This window comes from Taurulus bubalis (assembly GCF_910589615.1).
Source record: "Taurulus bubalis genome assembly, chromosome: 8".
Classification (NCBI taxonomy): domain Eukaryota; kingdom Metazoa; phylum Chordata; class Actinopteri; order Perciformes; family Cottidae; genus Taurulus; species Taurulus bubalis.
In genome coordinates, this window is record NC_136596.1 from 22,092,938 (window position 1) to 22,116,665 (window position 23,728).

Here is a 23,728-nt window from a genome sequence, read left to right on the forward strand (position 1 = left end):
TTAAAGTTCCTCAAAGAAGGCCACCCTGGACTTGGTGCTCTGCAGTGTTAGCTGTGGAGGAGACAGGAAAGACGAGAGCAGCTACGGGTTTATATCTGAGGTAATGTGGAAGTAAACCAGTACAGAATATACTGCAGTACAGCACTACAGGTAACCAAAGGTGAAAAGATTTCATTCGTTTTGTGAATAAACCTCTATGTTGGAACATTGTGAAAAATAGTGGACCAAACATTTTTGACTGACTACGGTTAGTTTAGCTGCATCTCTAATGAAGACATGAGTGCACGTTTAATCCAGAGTGATTTCAAACTCGTTTCCCTTGACCAATCAAAAGACTGAGTGTTCATAAGAGGGTGTCTGCAGAGTTCACCTTTGTGCTCCCCAAGGTTATTCTGTTTTCAATGATTGCCGACGGTTTGCGAAGATATGAAGCTTTATTAATACAATTTATGCTGAAAGAAACACAAGGCCCGATCAGAGTTTACAACAAAATAGAAGAGACAATCAAAACAGACGGGTAGATCACGATGGGTAGGAGATCAATGCCAGTCTGAAAAAAAGTACTGTTAATTGTTTTCCTCTGCAGGTTTAAATAGAGCTGGGGATGGATTCATTCAGCTTCGCTGGCTGTGTTTCAACAGCTCGTCTAATACAGGAAAAGTGAGCGCTACTTAAAAATTGATTGGGCAAACTTTTTCCCCTCTGCAACATCTGTACGGCAGAGGGAAATTAAGGTGGCTGCCAAAGTAAATATTAGGCAGCGGGATGATGGAGGACAGTTTGGGGAATCCAGATTATTTCAAGGGAATGTGTAGATGGAGGGATTTAAGCAAATCCAAACAGATAATGTGTGGGCAAGGGATGGATTTGCAGCTGAATATTTACAGATCACCTTCTATTGTCCCCGCTGACAGGCAGCCTCAAGTGTGTGTGTGTGTGTGTGTGTGTGTGTGTGTGTGTGTGTGTGTGTGTGAGAGAGACTCTGCAGCATTGTACTCTGCACCTGCCCACAGTCTGTGTGCTGGAAAGCAAGAATTCTAGCATCCCTATTGTGAACGGCAAAAACGGCACGCTAGAAATCCTTGTTGAATGTTGTTGCGAGGAGAGCACAATGGGCTCCTTTTGACCTCTTTTTGTGCGCCACTTCACACAGTCTGGATGGACTGCCATGTGTATATAAAAAATAAAAATAACTCCGTTAAACTTCAGACAGAATCACTGCAGCTCCTGTGATTCAGGTGTTGAGAAGAAGCTCTCCTGGCAGGCCCGGTGCTAACAGAGCAGAACCTTTGGCCCGGGGGGTGCAAAGCTGCTGGGCCGTGTTAAGGGGCCTTCGATTAATCATCCAGAAGGGGTGGATGGAGAAAACCTTACCCGAGGGTGGAGGCAGCCGCTCCTGATGCTTGTGGCTCAGAGATCGGTGCTTTGTTGCATGTTTCTTCTGCTCTTCGCTTCCTCTTCATTTGGTCCCTCTCTGGTTTCCAACTTCATGCTCCAATCGAAGCACTCCTCCGTGACTCAGCCTCCCTCGTACTCCCTCATCCTTTGAACAATTTTGGTTCAACCTCAGCCTCCTCGAAACGTCCTGCCACTTTTGGCAAAGCTGACTCTCGATTCTTCTTCCCATTGCCCTGTAAGCCAGATGAATGCCGCCTCTGGTTCAATTAAACCAACATTCTTAACATGGCTCCTTCTCACCCTGCTTGCCAAAATCCATCCGGATGACTAATCGCCAAGCACAAATCAATTAGTGCTCCCTTAACAAGTGTGTTATACAGTGAGAAACAAGAAGCGAGGAGGAGGGGTGGGCTTTTTTATTTTTTATTTTGGTCATGCTGAGGGCATAGCTACAATTTTCATTTGATACTTTTATTAAAATTCCAGAGATACTGGAGTGGGAAGATAAAGGGGAATGAGTGTAATCTGCCAGTTCATCAGAGGACAGAGGAAATATAATCTAGTTTTTTATAACTATTCCATTGCCTCTGACAAATCGATTCAAGAATATCCCTCAAGCTGAAGGAGACCATCACTTCTTTGTGTTATTTCATATCGCCAAGTAAGTGATGAAATAGTGCAGCTATTTCAACCAATGGAGTCGGCATCAGGTGCACCGATTTCCCTCTCTTTTGATCTGTGAGATCTTTTTTAACACGTATTCATGAGCGGTAATCACTGTGCGTGTTTAGAGGTCATAGTACAAGATGAATGATCGCTCCCTCCCGCCCCCAGCGACCAGCGGCCCTCCATCAAAGAGGAAACTTTAGGCTGAAAAATGAACTTGGGGGCCAAGTGAGGAATATTGCTATTAAAAGATGTTCTGAGAATCAATGCAACTCCTATAAATAAAACGATGGTCGCGTGGGTGTTCTACGGGAGAGGATTATCATATTTTTGATAGATGCTTATCCTGGAAGATTACATATAAGATCAGTATTAAGACCGCATTCACTCTCCATGTGTCTCTGAATAGCTAAAAAGCAACTTGTGAATGTACGATGCATTAGGGACAGGACTGTGTGTTTGTCCCTTCAAACATGGCGTCGCATCAGCAAGCTAGGAGTCAATGTGGCCAAGACCAAAGGACTAATTATCTGCACAAACAGAGCCAATTTCAATTAATGGCCAACGTGTCGTTGCTGTGGCTAACGGATGAGCTTCTCTGAAAATACAGGCCATATTTTCAAGAGACTACTTATACGCTCGGCTTTGCAAATGTTTTATGAGGAAAGAAAAGCATTCAACACGTGTGAGTCACTGTGCTTTGGTGAGTCACAATGACCATAAATGCAACATTTGTTTGTTCACAAGAAAACACACACACACACACACACACGCACGCACGCGCGCGCGCTAGAAGTACGGGAGTTAATTGAAAAGATCTCTTGACAGCTGCATCATATTTCCTTTCCCCAAATTCCGGCAGAATTTATGTCGGATCTTGTGGTTGAGTGATGATGTCGTCAAATAGGTTCTTTACACCAGGGTTTGTAAAAATCACGTCAACTGTGCTCAACATGGAATTCAGAGCACATCTTTAGCTTCCACACGGCTCTCAACATGGAGACAGCTGGCAGCTAACGGTGCAAACAAACGGCGACAGCGCTGACGGGGCTAACGGCGTCTGCCTGAGGAGGAACCGGAGGATCGGTCCCACGCTGCCGCCACGACGCCGTCTGTCATTACCGAGCGAGTGAGGCGCAACGGAGACTCACGAAGCATGGAGAAGCTCGGATTGCAACACAAGGAGAGGAAGAGCGACTTCATTCTCCGCCTAGGACGCCATTACTCAATGATATCTTCACATTACAAATACTTATTTTGTTGCAATAGTAAGGCTCTTAATCCCATACATAGAATCCTAAAGGTGTAAACATAATCAGATTACCGTTCTGTTGCCCATTGGCGTATTCTGGGCATGTATGCACGGTGCTAGAATAACTACAAATATTTGACTCTGTGTACACAAGTATGAATAGATGAGGTATGAATGGGGACAATCAAACATGGACGTGTACGTTTGGAGGAACCCACGGAGTATTTTGCGTTACAATGTGTGTTAGGTGTCCGGGACGCAAGCAGCCGAGCTGATAGCTACCTTTTTGAAGTTGCTGTGCTTGCTGGTCCCCTGCTCGGCATTCTGGTTGTGAATGATGTCCAGAGGAGTTTCCCGCTCTTTCATCTTCAGACTTTCAATCTCTGTCTTCAGCTCATTCAGCTGCTCCTGCAGGTGCTTGCTCTTCTCCATGTACTCCACCCTAGACGTGATCAAACGGCGGATTGGGAGACAGTTTACTAGATTCTATGTCCCCATTCAGACTTTAATAGCTGGCTTTTTCATAGCCATTGTGTGGCATCATTGTTGTACTCTTATGCTATGCGAAAATGTGCGTTGTTCGCAACCATTTGCGTCTGTGCATTGACTTTGCATGCAATCTACTCGCTCGAAAATGTGCAATGCTTTTGGTGTGAACGCAGCATTAGGGACACAGACACAAGGCGATAAGCATTATTGGTAATCTTGAAGCTAACTGAACTCATTCATAAATATCTCTGTCAGCAATACAAATGAAACCTGAATTTTCATTAAAAGGACAAGACAGACAAAAAAAAATAATCATGATAAATGTCAGAAATCAAATTATGAGAAATGTATGACTTTTAGAAACAGTTTTCTAATATGTGCCAATGATAACATGCAATAATACCAGAACCTAAAATAACTGAGCACAAGTCATTATAATAGTAGATAGCGAAAGAGAGATAAAAATCTTGACTATTTGGAGGAAAATCCCACTGGTCAATATTTTTGTAATTAAATTGTGTATATTATAGTCTTTCTTTCTCTTATGAGAACTGATCCAGGAACTGCAATCTCTCTGCTCACTTGCCTTTATTTAAAAATTGAATTTCCTAATGACCGTATATGACAACAAAGACCCAGATAATTTATTCAACTCCACAGCCATCGTCATACTTCTGAGCCGAGATGCATTTATTTTTTTCCTGTCTGCACTCACTGACAAAAGCTGGAAGTGAAGTCAGCGACGGCGAGGGTCAATTGCCTGAACTCCTGCATCAAAATATACATATTTAATAAGTGGTTGTGCTCCTCCAAGTACATTCTTGAATTAAGTCAGATCTTTCTCAAACACATTTTTGTATGCATTTAGAATGACTCTATAATAGATATGCATTAGAGATCTGATCCCGTCTGCTGAATAACAAATCGAATTTCGCTGAGGCGCAAAATATCAGGCGTTGTCAGCAGAGTGCGGCCGGCCACTCACTTCTCCTTCTCGATCTCCATGGAGAGGCGTTTCATGTCGGTATCTTTAAAGTCAAAGCTGAGGTTCTCCCTGCTGAAGCTCAGGTCGGGAGGCATGCTGTCAGATTGTAGTCCAGGAGCCTGGGAGGGGAGATGGAAAGAGAGATTAGAGAAAAGGAGGCGATGGAGACGAATTGACAGGAGAAAAGAAAAAATATATGAAAATGGGGCAAAATAAAGAAGAGGTGTGAGTTAGAATGAGAGAAAGGGCAGGGGAGAAGACAGGATGGGTAAAATAAAGGCACAAATGATGAGATAGATGGCTGTTTGATGGTCACAGATCATGAACACACAATCATATACTTTATATATGCTTTCAGATCCTGAACAAATGACGTAAATGCATTGGCCACATGTCACCTCAGGAGTCGGCTGGATAAGATGTGAACCTAATGCACAATATAAATGTAAATGAATTGGTTGGCCTGTGGATCCAAACTACAGTGTGGATATATTCGACCTAAATACGGTCTGGACGAGCAGAGAAGGCAATTTGACCATGTCCGGTGGAAATGGGAACGGAAACTTACGTGTACTTGTGCAAGTGTGTGTGTGTGTGTGTGTGTGTGTGTGTGTGTGTGGATGCGTTTTTCTGCATGAGCTGATGAACTGTATCAGGGACTTCCAGTGGCAGCATGTCTTTTGTATGTATGTGCAGTGTGTGTGTGTGTGTGTGTGTGTGTGTGTGAGTGTGTGTGTGTATGCTAAGGCTCCTCATTCATAAGCGTACAAGCTATTATTTCTCTTTCGATGGCATCTCAATAGGCATCGAGAGGTGTGTGTGTGTGTGTGTGTGTGTGTGTGTGTGTAAGCAGCTGAATGTGCAGTGAGTGGGCTTTTAGCATGTTGGAAGCTATCGCGTAGGCTGCCTTATGTGCTGCCTGTTCTTACGCAAGTAACTCCTGTTCAGTGTGGCTTTGTGGGTCTACAGTTGTGTGTGTGTGTGTGTGTGTGTGTGTGCGCGCGGTATGAGCAGTCAAGCTAAAAATGCATACCAGTAGCTGTTTGCAGCTGATACTCCTGAGAGGTGCTACTGCATGTATATTCGTGCAAGTATTGCATAACATGAGTATTATCCCTGGCTGTTTTATGCAAGTCTGTAACTTATAAATGGATTTATTAGATTGTTATAGAGATATTAAAACATTCCATTTTCAATCACGTAAATGACGTTACATTTCCACTAATGTCTGTTTAAGTGTAGCGCTGCAACTGTTCGTTGAGCAAGAGAAAATTAATTGGCTGATATTACACGAGCAAAAATGCCAAAAGTTTAATGTTCCAGGTTTTCAAATGTGAGAATTTTCAGGCTTTTGCTGGTCTTACATAATAGAGAATTTTATATTTTGGGGTTTTGGACTGTTAGTTGGAGAAGACAAGACACTTGGAGACATCACTTTGTGCTGTGCAATACTGTGATGTATTTTCTTTTCTAATGTTTTATAGATTAAATGACGAATTGATGATGAAAGGAGTTGCAGGCCTATGAATATGTACTGTCACTAAATATTGAAACGCTGTGTGTTGTTAAGCTTGTGTGTATGCTTTAGGTCTTTTACCGCATAGACGGTCCTGCTGGTGATCTCCAGCAGCTTGTGCTTTGCCCGGCGCTCCGACTCCTTGGCTTCCTGCAGGTCCTGTCTCAGCTGCTCGGCCTCCTTGGCCCTGAGGGACGAGCAGACAGACATACGCAGTTAATACTTTAATCCACCTGCCGATCCTTCGAAAAGAAGTCAAAATTATCTAAATTGAATCCACAATTATCTTACACAAAGAGCTACGTCGGTACTCGACAGAGCAGGAATGTCACTTTGTTATTACCCAGGTGATCAATGTGTCGCCCGAGCAGACAATCATTTCTGACTCAAATGATTTCACCATTGAGTCGGCACACAGAGATGTAAGAACGCTACACGCAGGTGATTACATTTCTTTTGATTGTGCTCCTGAATAGTCGGCACTTTCTCGTTGGTGTGGGGGAGCAATGTGCCTGAAGGGTTTGAGTGGACGTCGTCATTTACATTTCGAGTGCCGCAGGTTTAAATTTCTCTGGTTCAGAAAGTGCTCATCCAGAAATTGCAGTTGCCGGCAAGTGGTTAATGGTACCCATCCGTAATGATTGCCTAATAATTTGTGAAGTAGAGGCTGTGAAGTGATATTCTTAGTATCCTGTTTTACTATGGAAACGACTCAAGTTCTTTGCTACGATGCCTTTTTATTTTCTCTCAGGCTTTACATCACTCAGTTCATCTTCTTATCCATCTGACCTTTGAATAATAATAATAATAAAAATACAAGGGCAACAGAAGATATGAAAACTACTCGATTTGACCTGAATAACAGAAAATAACAAAATTGCCTTTTAAGACACAAATGGAACACAGATCAAAAAAATCAATTTCAGCACTGCAGAGCTTCAATGCACAGCAAAAGAGTTTGATAGGGAAACCCACCAGCAATCGATACAATTAACTAGCGCAAATTAACTGCTGCACCTCGGAGGAGCAGAGCTGCTGAACAAAAGCATTCTCCCTTTCCCTTCAGACTGCAGCAGTGTGGCTGTAACCGCATGATTACCTTCTGCACCGCGAGAACAAAGCCTAGAAAATTAAATGATTTTGAACAAGTTAGAAGTTCTTTGATCGAGCTATTAGCATGCGGCTGCGTTACCTAGCCCTATGCCCGCAGCATATCGACTGACTTCTGTTCTGCTGAGTAAACTCGAATGCGGCGGCGTGCCGGTGCACCTTGACATTAAACGGCATAGTAACTCAGAAACATTTGGGAGGCTTATGAGGCGAGGAGGTTATTTAGGAACAGTGTTTAATGCTTCCTCTGTTTGAGGTATCTGCAATGGAAAGTAAGATGTGTGGATAAGTTATTTGAGGATTCTTTTTTTTACTGTGCAGGTCGTGCACGTGCGCATGTGTGGGATGGATAAATAAGATAATTTGTGTATGAGAGACAAAGCCACACAGCAGCAACATGTATGGCTGTGCACTCCACAACGCATCCGCTTCTTCCTCCTCTCCCCACCTCCTTTCCGATTCCTCGGCCATCTTGAGGGCCAGCATCTCTGCCTCCAGCATCTTCTGCTCCATGAGCCGCCGCTCCTCCTGGCCACGGATGGCGGTCACTTTGATGCGCTGCATCTCTGTCTCGGCCTCGGCAGCTTTCTGAGCCAGCAGCTTTGCCTCCTCCTCTGCGATCTGGGCCTTCTCAGCCAGCAGGTCCGCCGTCTGCTCCGAACGCAGCTGGAGAGGGGCGGGAAGAGGAAGGTCAAACACGAGAACGGGGAGGGGAGGAAACGGGAAAACAAAGTTGTTGTGGGAGTGGAGATGGGGAAATGAGGCAAAGACGGAGAGATGGAGTGAGCGACGGCAGTTTTTAACAGAGAATGAGAGGGGAAAAGAGGGGTGAAGAGGGAGGGATGTGCATGAGGAAAGAAGGAGTGAAGGAGATTGATGAAGGGGGAAGAAGGGAACAGTAAAGTGGAAGAAGGAGCAAATGACATTCAAACCAGGATACACAAGGTGGAAGTGAGGATAGTGTGAGAGGAGCGTAATTTGATCCAATATATATATGTAGTATGTGTGCAAAAGGCAACAGAATGGTGGGTTTTGGAGTCAGCTAACCAGTTGAATCTCACCAGTGCGTCGTTGGCCATGTGAGCTTCGTCCTGCAGCTGAAGCAGCCTCCTCTTCAGCTCGTCCCTGGCTCTCTCTGCCTCCTCCCGCAGCTGCTTCTCCCTTTGCAGATGCTGCCTCTCGACCTGAACAACACAGATAGGTGCATTGTGGACATAGAGAGCACATGGTGGGGAAAATGGAGGGAATAAATGGAACAAACAATGGAAACATGCATTAACTAGCTATATCTTTGCAGATTTTTTGGGTTCAAATTTGCACTAAACCTACACGGGTTCAACCCCGTCTCCTCCTCCTGTCTCTCCATGAAGAACGTACCTGTTTTCTGGCCCTCTCCTCTCTGGCCTGAGACTTCATCTGCTGGACTTCGAGCGAGTCCACCCGCCGGCGGCGAATGAACAGGTCATGGTTCCCGATACACAACTGGAGGATCTGCACATGAGAAACCAATAATTGGCACTACTGTATTCACAACATGTCAAAATGCTAGCCAGCTGCTTTTGGTATTTTTCGTCACCTTCACGACAATAAACGTCCATCATCTCAGCCGAACTCACCAACTTGTTGACTCTTAGCCGCGAGGAGTTGAACTTGAAAACGTTGGTTTTCTTATCCAGAGGTTTGATGGTAAACTAAACATTGAGGAGACAAGAACACCTTATTTTTGTATCAAACCACCAAAGATAAACACACACACACACACACACACACACAGCTGAAGGTAAGGCTGAGCGATACCTTTTAAATCACAATATTCATCTAAAAAACATGAGATTAAAACCCCTTCATACGTTGGTTCTTCCAACCAATAAAGTATATAATGAACAAGCATTACCTACATGTAGCTCTATATTCAAGTTTCAACCGTCTTTTATGACCAAGCAAGCGCTGTCCCGCTAATCTCCATCATGAAGAACAACAGATTGTCCCACCTCCTTGTCGCTGTAGGAGATGTTGCGGATCTCATTCCACGGGAAGGAGCACTTGGGCGTCAGCCTGTTGTCCGGCTCGTAGATGTGCAGACCCAGGGCGTCCACTCCCAGGAGAAGGTCAGTTCCCTTTTTATTCTGAACCACACGCACAGAGGAAACAAAGCTTAGTGAGCCGCCCTTGCAGCCAACATTCATTTGTCCGGCGTTCGGCGGAGGTGTCATCGTGGCGGCTCCGCCCGCCAGAGCTGAGCTGAACAATGCCAGTCGCACACTGTGTGCAGTCTGGATGTGTTTACTTGAGGAAAATGCTACAGTGAATTACTTCAGCTTTTGGTTGACTTGTTGGTGGTATTTTAAAATGTCTCGGCCTTTTCCAGAATGCGCTGATCAAAGCCAGAGCCACCAGGTGAACCTTTGCGGCAGGTTTTATTTTTTTTCCGTTACGACTCACCTGGAATAAAATCCAGTGCCGAATAGCAGTTAATAACTAAAAACATTTCACATAATAGATTCAGCTAAGGGAGTCAGGCTGCTATTCTTTGACTTCATTTCATTCCACCGTAATGAAAGTGACCTCTCCTAAAGCCCCCATGCTGGATGACATTGTAAAGATATAGAAAAGCGGCATTGGCTCACCCTGATTAAAAAGTAATTGACGCCATACATGTCCAGGTCCTGAGCTATTTTTAAATACTCCATCTCGGCTTCATCCCTGAGAGAGGGAGAGAGAGGGAGAGAGGGAGAGAGGGAGAGAGAGGAGATCAGACATTGTTTCCTCTGCTTTTGAGTGGAGCATCTGTCACATCGTGTGATCTGTAAAGACTCCGCCACACAGCTCTTGTGAGGGTGAAAACACAAGCACAGTACTGACACAAAGCACAGCGATAATTCTCTAACAGGCTTTAGAGGTCACGCTCAAAGGAAGAGAAGACTTATTTGGATGCCTCCAAGACTCAAAGTACTGCGAGAGATGAATCCAACGCGTCAAACTCTTTTTCTTCCTCTCTCTGTGTCGCCTGGTTGGCAGATCAAATGTGATTTCAGGGTCAACTCAGCGAAAAATAAATAAATAAGAGCATCAGCATACTTTGTCGGTTGAGGAGAAATCAGGGCATGCGTCCGACTAAACTTTTAATAACTTTCTGTTTGATATGGGTGGTGGGAAATTGATGAGTTAAGCTTCATCAAAGTTTAAACAGGCAAGATAGCAGTATGCCAAGTAAACACATCTAAACTAGGTTGTTGATTAATGCTGCTGAGTGTAAAGAGTTCGAGATGGAAAAGAACATACAGACGCATGTGGCAAGTAAGTCAGTTACTTTGAGGTTGTGCTGATTTTTTTTTATTGTAATCCTCATCAAGTTTGAAAAGAATAAGAGCCAATCCTAAATTAATATTTAATGTTATCGTATCAATCCCAGTGCCAAATGTCTGGTCAGATTTGTCAATGTTGTTTGTCTTTGATGTAATAGTGTCAAGTCCAAAATCAATTTAGCCAATGTATGTTTGCTCTCACGGGGCCTAAAACAGCTAAAAGCTCAAATAACCTATTCTGTTCAACGAAAAAAGAAAAACGGTTTTGCGACCCAATGACGGCACCAGATGAAAAGTGATGAGATCACCAAATTGATTGTGCTTCATCCTTAGGGGGACATGAATGGCTGTACTAAAGTTCATAATGACATTTCACTCTGAATCCCAAATGTGGGAGAAAAGGTTAAGGCATCGCCAAAGTCTCCATTATATATCCTCTGGGATCCATGAATGTATAAGTAGATGTCATGAAAAGCCATCGAAAAGTTTGGTTGAAAAAATAATTGCATTTTTCAAAGAAAAGTATCTCAAGACGACGAAAATATTATTGTTGTAATTGATACCAAAAGTCGGGTAATATATATGTATATCTATGATGCTAGGTAATATATATATATATATGTATATCTATATATCTTGTAATGGTACTCGGCCCTCGTGAAGGCAGCTGACTGCATCCCTATACTAGAGTATTAAACTTCTCCAACTCCCCTCTCTCTGCTGGGTTATTGATCAGCACCGGTGAGTCTATCACTTTCCAAGAACTGCGGTCTCAGTTTGCTTTCAGAACTCACTTTCCGGCCGAAAACTCCCCGACCCACGGGGGGTTTTAAGACTCCCCGCATCCCTCACACTTACTACCCATCAGTTTTCAACTCTGTTCATCTTAGTGGTGGAGCAAAGAGCAAAAACAGGCTCTAACGTCATTTTAGATTCATGAATACAGTCCTTTCACCGTGATGTATTTGCTCCTCGCTGAATGATTCTCTTTTGAAAAATAGCACGAATTACGTTTCTCTTGTGAATATACATGTAATTACACTTTACTGATGCGTTATAGGCCATGTCGTTAGATGTTAGAAAAGTTAATCCTGTGGATTAATCCTTGCTGCTTTGAAAAACGTCTCTACGGGATCAACTCTTTTTTTTTTCTTCCTTCTTTTTGCATCTCGCTGCCAAAATGGACTTTGCATTAAACATTTCTTTTTAAACACATCCTATGTGAACTTGAAATGTGCTGATGACTGTGAAACTTCCCAGTGGTGCAGTTCAGTGCAATGTTTTTACCTCGCCCTTCCCCTGTGCTCTGCGTAACACGCCGTGATCCTCTCCTCCCACATCTCTGCAGTCATCTGGTACAAGTTGATCACCTGAAGTTTTGGAAAGACACACAATCAATACGCATGAATGCATGCGGAAAAATCGCTGTGCATCATAATGCAGGTACAGGCTTAGGCAATAAGACAAACACGCAAACATCTGTTTGACATCTGTGGCAATAAGTAACACCCAACTGCTACTTGCCCTCTTTGGAAGCAGCTCCTCTTCAGCCAAGAAGCCAGGCGTGTGAACATTGGGGTCGTAGTCTCCGTACTGCAAAATAGAGCAAAAATGCCAAAAGGATTAGAATCACTCCAAACTAATGGCCTCTATCCAGCTCCGCTCCAATAACGGGACCGCAGATGTCTCTCCTGAGAGCGGTTTATAAGATGGAAAACTACAGCGCCTGGAAGAAAAGGGTCTCTCGGAGAACGGATGGAGGCTGGCCCGCCGCCGTGTCATTAATGTGCAGCGGTGGCCCGGTGGTTAGTCGACGGTGTAAATGATGCTATTAGAGAACTGAGACTGATCACTTATCATCGCGGAGCCGGGATACAAACGACGGCATGCACGTTTGGGAGAGCTATGGATGGATTGGGGCACGGCTGCGTGCCGGGGTGGGCGGGGCTTCCTTTGGGCTGCGGTAACATATGAATTATACACGGAGCTACGTTTTCACATTTTGGGAAACACATATGTCCCCCACACTTGATCAAAACTGTATTTTGGGAGACAGTTTTAGTTGCTTCAGGCGAAAACGTTTTGTTTTTTTCTTGCACTGGTCCAGTTTTTGTTGCTATTTTATCTCCGTAATATGTCTTCTTTCAAACAAATGGAAAGAAAAGCTTCAAAATACACATGACGGTGTTTATTTTACTCAGTGTTGTCTTTTGACCAAATTCACCACAGATGAAGATGAGATAACTAATTGTTTTGCATATTTATTTACATAACATTTCAGAAAAGTTATTACAAAAACCTGTTGTCTTAATGTAAGTAATAAAATGGGGAAGTTTCATGGTGATATATATTTGTTGAAAGTATTTCCTATTCACCACAAAATATTTGTTTTCTCAAAACTCTGAGGAAGAAATCTCCACTTCAGCAGCACTTTCATACACCAAACTTTATATTATGGCCTTCACCATTTGCTGATTCATGAAGTGATAAAAAAAAAAGAGACACCAAAAATTCCCTCAATAAAAACCGTTGACCCTAATGTGTCAACAAAATGAGACGAAAACAAAAAGTATAAAACCTGGCTTTATCCAATGTTCAGATTTCGGTTCGGGAAAAGTTTGCACGTCGCATATATTTAATAAGATAATGTAAATTCAAACATAGAATTTCAGAAAACTTGTTATACAAAAAAATGGTATTAACTACGTTTTATGATGGCATCTATCTAACCCTTTTTCACCGGCAGTGTCTCTCCTTAAACTCTTAGACTCAAGAGTAAAAGCACCAAGTAAGAAATTAAATATTAATGAAAAGGAGTTAGGAGAGGACTTTGTCTTTGACCTCGAGGGGCTGACACCAAAAAGTGGAACATCCTTCTAATAAATTCCCCCTCAATGACTATTGCTCTTTTGGTTTGTACCTGGGTGGAAAAACAGGTTGTCTAGAAAGACTCGTTCCCTATTTCATTCTAAACCTGACACCAACAGAAAGACGTTTCGGATAGCAACCAAAAAAAAGAAGAGAAAACAACCTTCTGCTGCTGCTCAACATGTCATTGTAATTGCACTCAAAATGCCATTGCTGTGTCTCCTTCAGGTGGCCAGCTCCCTGAAGGAGGAGAAAGACATACACAACAAAGAAATTATTGAAAAAAGAAGAAAAGAAAACGGGTCGGGACTGAAACCATAACAACTTATTTTGATGTTACATGACACTGAGTTAGAGAAGGAGATCGCACACATTTTAGTGCTTAAACAATGACGAGAGATTTTGAGCACATTGATTTTTAATGGTGAGCTTCTGCTAATTTTGCACACAGTAAATTAAACCGACTACTCGTGTTGCTCCAATCAAACGAGTGCTACTTTTATTACGTCAGGTGTAATTGGATTTTATTTTTCTGCACGTCAGTCTGAAAACTGTACTTTTAGAGACCGGAATTTAATAATAAGCTCCACACACAGACAGGAAATCCTAGAACCTCTGAACAGTGCTCGGGGAGTGGAGATGCCGAGGGCCATTTAATTAGATCTTGCAGCTCCCGCTCCCTCAGCTCCTCACCTGTTTGTTTGTAACCGCTACATAACTGATGATATATGGACTCGTCAAGGCATGGTCTCGGGCCTTTTGACGGTGACGGTGCTGATTGCACACCTTTTCCTCCCAAGTGTGCAACAAACGGTTCTCAAGGGACAGCTGAGTGTCACTAATTATCACCGGCGGTGGCCACTGACTAATGTGGTGTGTGCTGTTCAATAGAGCCCCTTTTTTAAATTAGGAAATGCATTTCTCACTTCACATGGAAGAACATCCATTTACCGCCTTTAATTCATAAATACATGTTTCTCATGTGCAGCCATGACATACACCGCCAAGCTCTGTGTTAACTGTGCAAAGGTCTCCGGGCCGGTTTCCGGAAATGGATGAATTGCAATCATCTTGATGATTTCTGAATTTTCATTTAGTGCCGTCATCAAGTTAATACTCCCAGTCGCCCAAACATTTTGGTTTAATGAACACACGTTGGCACATTTTGCATGTATTCACAGTGTAACCATAGGCTGTGTAAAACAATAAATATACAATATTGCCTGTTTTCAAATCTACACTTTTCAAAAAAACGGTTACACTTCATGCCTATAAACTGTGACTGAATTGACGCGCAGAACAAAATGGCTATATCGCTGTATTTCCATCTCCGGGCGTCTGATGCCGGCTCGCCGCCGCCGTGGCGGGGCCTCAACGGTGTGTCGGTTGAGTCAGATGAGTGACGAAGGATTTGCATAATCTCGAGGCAAAGCTGACAAATTCCACGAGTATTAAATAGCATATTGTGTGGGCCAGATTGAAACCGAAAGGTGCATCTCTGTTTATACAGCTCGAAATTGCATCTCAATTACATCGTATCGGTGTCGCATGCTGTGAGCTGACAAAGAGAGAAAAACAGACTTTGACAGCTACAAAGTAAAAGCTGCCGCATTCCATTTTTAGGTATAACTCTTGTTAGAATCCCAGTGATTCCCACCAGTGTCAAGCGTTCCCAGTAGCTCGCCAGTGCTCGCCGACACGCATCTCCACGCCCTCCGTGGCGTCGTGGCAGAGCGAGCCGGACTCACTCCCATCCTCCACCTTCACGCCAGAGCGGCTCTCTCTGCGTTTTCAGAGAGGGCCGGCTTCTTGAAATTCCCCGTCATCTCCCTCCCTGGCGCTCTGCGACCCGCTCTGAATAAAGAGCGGGCTCGCATACCTTTTCCCACGGAAAAGTTCAATCTGATGACTTTGAACATTTTATACATTATCAAAAGGGTAAAAATGTGTTTTAACATTCAAAAAGTTGCATTCAAAACACAATTTTCTCATCTTTATCATTATGCTGGGTTATGATTAACTGCAGATTAACGTTCAATGTTTCATATACGGGACAATGTATGTTAGTGTATTGTATAATGTTGCATACAGTGCATGTAACAGAGTCCATAATCATGTCCTACACAAGGTTTTATAAATTGCAGACGTGACAATGTACATGATGACTACGGTATTGATTTATTTTGAATCAGTGATGAAAACAATGTGGCTTTCTCTGGGAGAAATAATTGTCAGTTGGAGCTATTGTGCGCATGCAAATTCCTGCAGGACTATTCCTAACTTGCATTGTCCCCTCTATTCATGCGCTCTCTGTAAGGTAATGTCATTCGGCTTTCATGACTTCCTACTGCGATCGTTATAAATTAACCCATTTTTTAATTTTTTTTCCCCGACTGGAAACTGATTACACACACAGAATCTGTGTGGGAGTGTGCGTAACCTGAATGGAGTTCACATTATATAAAGAAGAAAAATCTTCTTTTAAACATTAATGCTGTCTTGGAATATGCCTTTACTCTTTTATTGCTATCTTCAGGCTGAGTATAATCATGATTAAAGATGAGCTACGGTACCAAAGTAGAGCCCACTGTGTGATGTACTTTACAGGCTACACAGCGGCGCTGCACCAAAGAAAGTTTATGACGAGAGGAAGCGAAAGTCTGCCAAAAACCTTTTTGGCAGCTGCACTGCTTAAGTACCTGTCTCCCCTTTACAATGCCAATTTACTCACATTGGCTCTAATCAAAGTGGACTGCTGATTAGCTGAAAACAGATTGTGGCCCCATATTTTGTCCTGTTACCCGACTGAGGGCGCTGACAGCAGAGGGCACAAGGCTCAAGCTCATTTGCTGATTTTCCTCCATCCGCACGGTCGCTCTTTAACCCCCGGCATGTTAAATTGGCACGGGGGAAAAGCAAATCTCCAGAGGGGTCTTTGCCAAACCTTGGAGGTAGAGCTCCGGTCTCACTGGACCCTGTCCGCCTGTCAGAGAGCCGCGCCTCACTCTCTCTTATCTTTTTCTTGGGGATTTCCGAGAGATGGGATCCTTCAACCAAAACGGCTGAGACCGGCTGGAGGTTTATTAAGGGGGCTCTTTCCCGTAGAGGGATTTCCATATAGACTTCAGGTAACTCGAGGTTTGATCCTCAACCAATAAATCAAGGGAGGTTTTTCACACAGCGCCTTCATCATCAAATAAAAATTATAAACACTCAAGTCAACTAACTTCCCGGGGCCGACCTGCAAATCTGAACCCCTTGCGTGAGTATTCTTTGTGATCGGACGACTGAAATGAACCTCAACCTCAAACCTCAACTGGCTTCTTTCAAAGACGTCTGAGTTCTCACCGTGCATGTGCCCAGCCACCCGACAAGGGGAGCTACTTTCAGCCACTTCCATCGGCATATTTTGGTTATTCACTCACTACCCAGAGCTCAAGCGAGGAGAGGAACGTACCGTATAGTGACTGACAAGTTCACAGTGATATGTACAAGGCACGCGCAACTCATGTGCTGCAACATCTGATTGAGGGGAAAAAAACTGATCTGTAGTCTGGTGGTATGGTGGCGGTCTCCTGCCGGTCGGCAGCAGAGTGAACGGGCCGTGGCGGGTGTCGCCTTTTAATATCCTCTGGGGTCTTCGGTGGGGATTTTTTTTGCCCTTCTTCTTCAGTGTGTTTAGCTTTTCTCCCCAGGATGGAGATGAGTGACGACCATGGCGGGTCATTGTGATGCTGATTCCTCGGGAACTTAAAACGTTTAATTTGCTCCACCTCGACTCCATTTGAGGTGTGTGTGCCTTCTTACTTCTTACTTCTTACTTCTGAAGTGCTCCTGTGGGGCAGCCAAGCCAAAAAGGAGGGAGCCACAAGTTTCCATCAGATTACCACATCGACCCGCCTCGGAGGTGCCGACCCGCATCTCTGCTTCCATTAACCTGTACGCTGTAGATCACAGCCCAAAGAGGGAATGTAATGTAGATGTAATCCTGAGGTCACCAGCGTCTAATCGCACTTCAATTGAATGGGATAGTGGCGATTTTTATTTATTTAAGATGTTCTAACAAGTAGGTGCTGCTTTAGTGGAGGCGTTTATTCTGCATTTCCGTACAGATACTTCATAGTGTACTTTAAGAGCATCTGGGCTCCTGTTTTTGTTTTGTTTTTACACTAAAGGCATTTCATGCAAGGCCTGGTAGCACTCCAAGAATGTACAAAAATCAATACTGAACTCACCACTGAAGGAATTTTGAGGTGAAACGTGTACTCCGGTCCTTATCAGGACTCAGACAGCAGAGCTCTGGATCAATTTCGGGTGATTTATGTCTCTTTTTTGGGGGAAACCAGATCCAAGGAGATTACAATAGTCAAGCCCGCTGGTGATAAAGCATGCAGCCTCTGTGCACTGTTCTCAGACAGAAAGAGCTGCACTGTGGCAGCATACTGGTTTTCAGATGAGCAAACAACTCAAAGTATTGTCCACGAAAATGATTCATGTGAAGCAATTTGCTGGGTCAACACTGCTTTTCTTTAAAAAACCAAAGCATTCTGTAGCGCAGTAACAGAGCAGCGCCCTGCTGGAGTAAATTATTCAAAGGAGAGAAGAGAAGAAGTTGTCATGCAGATTACAAAATACAGATTAATGAACCATTAAAGAATACGAAGATGGACGTATGGATGGAGCGACTGATCTCGCTTGAAAACAACTGACTCCATTCCAAAAAAAGAGCACTTACCTTGGCGTGGACGGCGTAGGAGGCCAGCAGCACGGAGGCCTCAGGTGGACAGTGAACATCCTCCTCGAGGATCTTCTTCTTCACCTGAGGATATGTTTTCAGAATGTAAATGTGCCATGTAGTTGTTTGTTAAATCAGCGGAGGAGCTTTTCACTGTTAAACGGCATAACACCCCTGATGACAGATTGATTGGGGCTTTCAGGGAGAAAACTGTCTGCTCCTTGTCTTCCGTTTGAGTATTACGTCTCCTTTTGTATTGATTTCTCCACGAGAGGAGCAAAAAGTGATTCCTGTGAGACGAGAGACCTGAATGGGATTGACAGGTGATCGCACTGGAATCAAACACAATGGAAGAAGAAGAAAAAAACACTCGACACCTCAGAGAGAAGAGTGTCGGTGCCGGGTGGAACACAACCTTCTGACCACTGTGCTTTTCACTGCCACAACTTCAACTCCCCGGATTCTACTTTAACAAATACAGGACCCCGACCACAGCTAAAACCAAGTAGCCACAAAGTCAAGTTATTATGGGAGTGAGTAAACGTCCAGAACTGCTGCAGTACACCGGCACATTTTAGAGAACTCTGGAAACTGTGCAAACTATGCCAAATAAATATTGCAACAGTTGAGCTTCATAGCCACACAGGGACTTATTAGACACCGAAGCAGGAACTCTGCACCCAGGCCAGCAGTATTTCATGTGATCATTAAGCCGCTCCACGAAGATCTGCTCGCTAGTCAGCCGAGTATAATGACACGAGTCCTACAAAGCGTAGTTACAGAGCGCCGCCCATTTTCATAATTCATGTTTTGTTTCTTTATGTCTGCGCCTCCAGCTACATAACTGATTCTATGTGTGAATCAACTCCAGCGAGAGTGGCAGGTCCATGGTTTAGTTCTCCGCCGTAGAGCTTCAGGAAAGAGATTGTGTTTGTGTTTACAAGTGTTGACTTCACCGCCGTGGATCCGTAGTAATAACATGCATTCTTAAAAAATGTCTGGTAAGCCCCTTTAACAAGCTTCCCCCGGATTAACGTGCCGCGTCCCGTCAGGTGTCACGCCCCCCCACCCCGGCTCCGTCACCTGTCAAAGGAATTGAATCGCAAACCTTCCCAACTGCATGAGAGAGTGTGAGGTGCGAACGGCGCTTCAGCCGCAGTGGGCAATTTAGTGCCTTAAGCCTTCATCATTTGCAAAGCCAGTCATGCCGTCTACTCGTGTTTTGAACTAACCCCGAGGTGCGGAGCCAGGAGGTGACAGCCGCGAGCGCTGAGAGGATCTGGTTTACAAATGAGGGTGGCGGCGGCGTTGCGGAGATTGCAGGCCGGGGTGACGAAGACGCGCATGTGTCCGTCTGAGAGAGTGGCCTCAGGTGTGTGTGTGTGAGGGGTGCGTGTGGGTGTGTGTGTTGGTATCCGGGTCGCTGATCATTTCTGATAAGCACTAATCCAGCTGTCATGCCTGTGGCACTATCTGACTGCCTGCTCCCGACATTATGGGAATTAATGAGAGCAAAGTAATGGGGAGACGGGCGAGGCCAGGCCCGACGCATTTGTATTCTTCTCCCCTTGCAGCCGGCTGCCGCTTTAACTGTGGGGTAATTTGTCGGCTCCAGCCTTTGTTTCTTTTTCCAGCAAGGTTTTCCTCCACTGAAATAAATAAATCGCTTCGACTATCTCTAAACGGATTAGGGACACAGAGAGACTTTTTATATGCCTTAAGTAGATAAGTGCCTCTATCCAAATGTTGAGGAGCACAAGCACGCTGCCGTCTCGAGCCATATAACTAAACCAGCACAACGGGCGACGAATGCTATGGGGGATGAGCGTCCCATGGAGAATATGTCATTAACCGGGCCAATAACTGAGCCCTTAAAGCCTAATTGGTAATTGATGAATGTGGCTGGCAGCATTGGACGAGGGGAGCACAATAGCAAATCTCATTTCTTGGGAGGAGGAAACTGTGCGGCGGGCTCCACAGGACGTCCCCGGAGAGTCTTAAGTGGAGAGAAAGAGGTATCTGCGGTAATATGTCGTGCAATGATTCCACATGGCTGCACACAATCGGACATTTGGAAAAAGTGTGTTACAGTGTGCGCTCTGCTCAGCAACTTGTCAGAAACTCTGTGGACGCGTGCCCCCTGCTGGCACCGGATCAGAGGAGCGAGGAAGCCGCAGATGTGGCACAGCCTCCAAATGCCTGGTGTGCAACGGGGAAAGGGATCTCCCTAAATTGACAGAGCAATTTAAAAGCTTTTAAGTGTTAAAGATCTAACACACCTAGAGATATATACATATATATATATATATATATATATATATATATATATATATATATATATATATATATATATATATAATTTTTTTTAAAGCTACATTTTAACGCATCTCGTCCCTCAGAAAGATGACACCCCACTTTATAAGATTTATTTTCTTCTTCTTCTTCTTTTAAAGTCATGAGCACAGCGTCCCTCTGGGAAGATTACGATCAAAGAAAGAGAGGCTTTGAAAAAAGAAGTGTCTGGGGCCACTAGTTAGACATGAGGCAGGAATCCACAGCTTTAAGAGGCATGTTGGATTTCAGGTTTACCTGGAAGCCTTGCTGCAATTTCAACTTTGAGAAAAGAAGAGAATGTATCAGTCAGAACCTTCTCACGAGGCTTTTACGGCGTGGCCAGACCACAACGCGGTAAGTAGTGAACAGCATATCCAATGCTTACACACTGAATCATTTTCAATCTGATTTACCTCAAAAAATAAGCCCAAATACAAAACAGCAGGTTTCCATTAATGTACAGTTTACCTGTTGGAAGAAGAGATGCTGTGTGATATCTTGCACTAGCTCCTCCTCAGCATTTTCAGGGTAAAACTTGGCCAGGAAGTGGAGGGTGATTGGTTCCTCTTTTGGCACCTCCTGATCCAGAACCTGCAGAACCAAAGGAATCAACATGGAGCCGTGCCTTCCCCTTTTCCCTTTTCTTTATCTGCAAAGTCCACACGCCTCGTGGCCCGGCAGCTCGAGAACCATTACAACGCCCGGATAATCACTCGCCTTCTTTTCCATTTTCAGCCAAGCCACTGTGTCCTTGACGTCGTACCGGAGCCCGAAGAACCACGTCTCCCTCAGTCCCAGAGTCCGGCACACCAAGTTGAAAAGGTCTTTTCCTTTCCACTTGACCTGAAACATGACATGTTTTAGTCTTGCACATTTTTCTTAGGAGAGAAAAAAAAAATATATATATATATATATATGAATTACCAGAATGTGTTTAATTGGTTTACCCTGCAGCATACCAAACAAATTAAAATAAATAAACACTATGCAAATTCAGCCTGTTAGAGTTAAATAATGACTAGCTGTCCCTAAAGTACATGAATAAGCAAGAGAACAGAAGCACTTAATTTATTATAAGGGTAGATATTGACAGTTATTCATACAATACTGCATCTGCAGAATGTGTTTCCATCGTGACTCTAGTTCAAAGCGTGGAGCCATACGTTCCCCATACAGAAATGTGAGGCGCACATATCCAATTGAGATAGCTTTCATCTCAAGCCTCTGGGCTGACTCTGGGTGCAAGCTTCTGTCAAGTGCATTCAAGGTTAGCGTGAGAAAACCCAGTTTAAAAAAAAAAAACTGCTAGAAATTAGGAAATAAGCTCCTCCGGGGCCAATTAAAAACTCTCACGGCTGAGTAAACATGTTGTCTGTATGACCAATACCCGTTAAATGCTATTTACAAAAATAAAAAACCCATGAGTGATGTAATTATCTTCCGAGCACAGAAAATAGAAACCTGCAACTAACATTATGCTGCTGTGTAATTACCATCTGCAAACTTTGGTGGGGGTTCCTCCCCTTTAAACACAGAGGGGGTGCCTGAGAGTCCTTTTTGATGCCTTTTATAGTTCTGGTATATTATCAACCAAATCATATGCTCAACCACACAAAAAAATAAAACACTGCAACGAGGCCAAAAATACATACTGAGGCCAGTGTGTCCGTTAGATTCAACAGCACTGCAGCAAGTCAGAAACTGCATTGAGCTCAAAATGTGCATGAATCCTCTGCTGCATAAGACACGAGATACATTATAACAGACGTGGTCTGTGGAATAAACCCCACTAGGCTTTTGGGCCAGTCGGTTGCTGCCATCTAGCGTCGAAAAGTGAAACCTTCACATTTTTTCTTGATGAGCCATCATCACTGTCGCCCAGATAAAGTCTGGAAACTATTCAATTCAGTTGTCGTTGCATGTTAATGGCTCTGCATAGATTTGTAGTTGCATTGCAAATGCATGGCAATTGGCAACACAGCCAGTGAGACAACTTAGAAAGTACCTTGTGTGTTGGTGCTGCTGCTGGTGGTGATGGGCAGGTAAACCTGAGGGTAAAGTTGAATGAAATCATGCTCAGTTTTCTGAAAAACACACTCACCTCGCAGCTGAACTCCATGTCTGACTCCGCCGTGCAAATCCTGACGCTGAAGCTCCTCGGTTGTTTCCTCATCAGCGAGTTAAAGCCCAGTTTCGCCGCTAAGGCACTCGCCATGGCGAACGGCTGACAAAACTACTTTTTCAGAGTCGTGAATTTTCTGCAAAAAAACTGCCACGGCATTGTGCACGTCCCAAACTCTGTCGTAAACAGCAGACAGGTCGTTTGGGACCATACGTCTTGCTTAGCTCCCTGAAAGATAAGCAGCGCCGTGCATGTGACTGTCCAGCTTTACGGCAGCTCGCTCGGCTATGAATGGATATGATAGATGCTTCAAAACAAGTTCAATTCAAGTTTGCGCGCGGCGTTCACTGACAAGTTCTTAGTTTGGGAATGTCACATACACGCTGAATGTTTTATGGTAGTTGTGTTGTTGTTGTGGTATCACGTTACCTACTAAACAAAACGTGTGCATGTGGAATGAGTTGATAAACACAACGCACCGTCCCGAAGTCGCTGCTAACGCAAAGCTAACAGGTTGAATAGAAACTACGTGAGCCGACTAACCTGGTGTGACGTTACATATGTCAATGTAACTTATCTTGCGAGAAAGAAAAGTTATGCGCCTATACTCCGAGAAATCTGTTAACGCGCTCAGCTACGCGTCCGTGGCAATTATCAATCCAAAATATCGCCTCCGGACAGTTCAAAACACTTGGGTTCCTGCACGTAAACTCCGCTGAAGGAGCGCTGGCGACCTGCTGCTCAGCGTCTGTTGTGAGAGAAGCAATGCTGCGTTCAGGAGCCGTCCGGAATGTTGTAATAACGTCGTAGCGCACGTTAACGACTTTGCGAAGGAACATTAACTTCTTCTGGTCATAGTCAGAGCGTGAGGCATTTTTTTGATCTGAGATTATGATACTACTATATACAGTTAATATTGATGTTAAAATATTTACTTATCATATCATT

The 23,728-nt window shown here is 44.0% G+C and overlaps 1 protein-coding gene across 1 annotated transcript; it reads right to left on the reverse strand.

Moving 5' to 3' along the window:
- On the reverse strand, nucleotides 1-22,873 carry nf2a (NF2, moesin-ezrin-radixin like (MERLIN) tumor suppressor a; the record flags this gene model as incomplete). The annotated part of the gene is made up of 16 exons (XM_079222850.1): nucleotides 1-51; nucleotides 3,599-3,758; nucleotides 4,791-4,909; nucleotides 6,388-6,493; nucleotides 7,865-8,082; nucleotides 8,478-8,600; nucleotides 8,794-8,907; nucleotides 9,033-9,107; nucleotides 9,408-9,542; nucleotides 10,044-10,119; nucleotides 12,009-12,091; nucleotides 12,246-12,314; nucleotides 18,325-18,408; nucleotides 21,127-21,249; nucleotides 21,376-21,501; nucleotides 22,760-22,873. 16 exons carry the CDS (start codon nucleotides 22,871-22,873, stop codon nucleotides 1-3), a joined length of 1,776 nt encoding a protein of 591 aa, XP_079078976.1.
- Nucleotides 22,874-23,728: the final 855 nt, after the last annotated feature.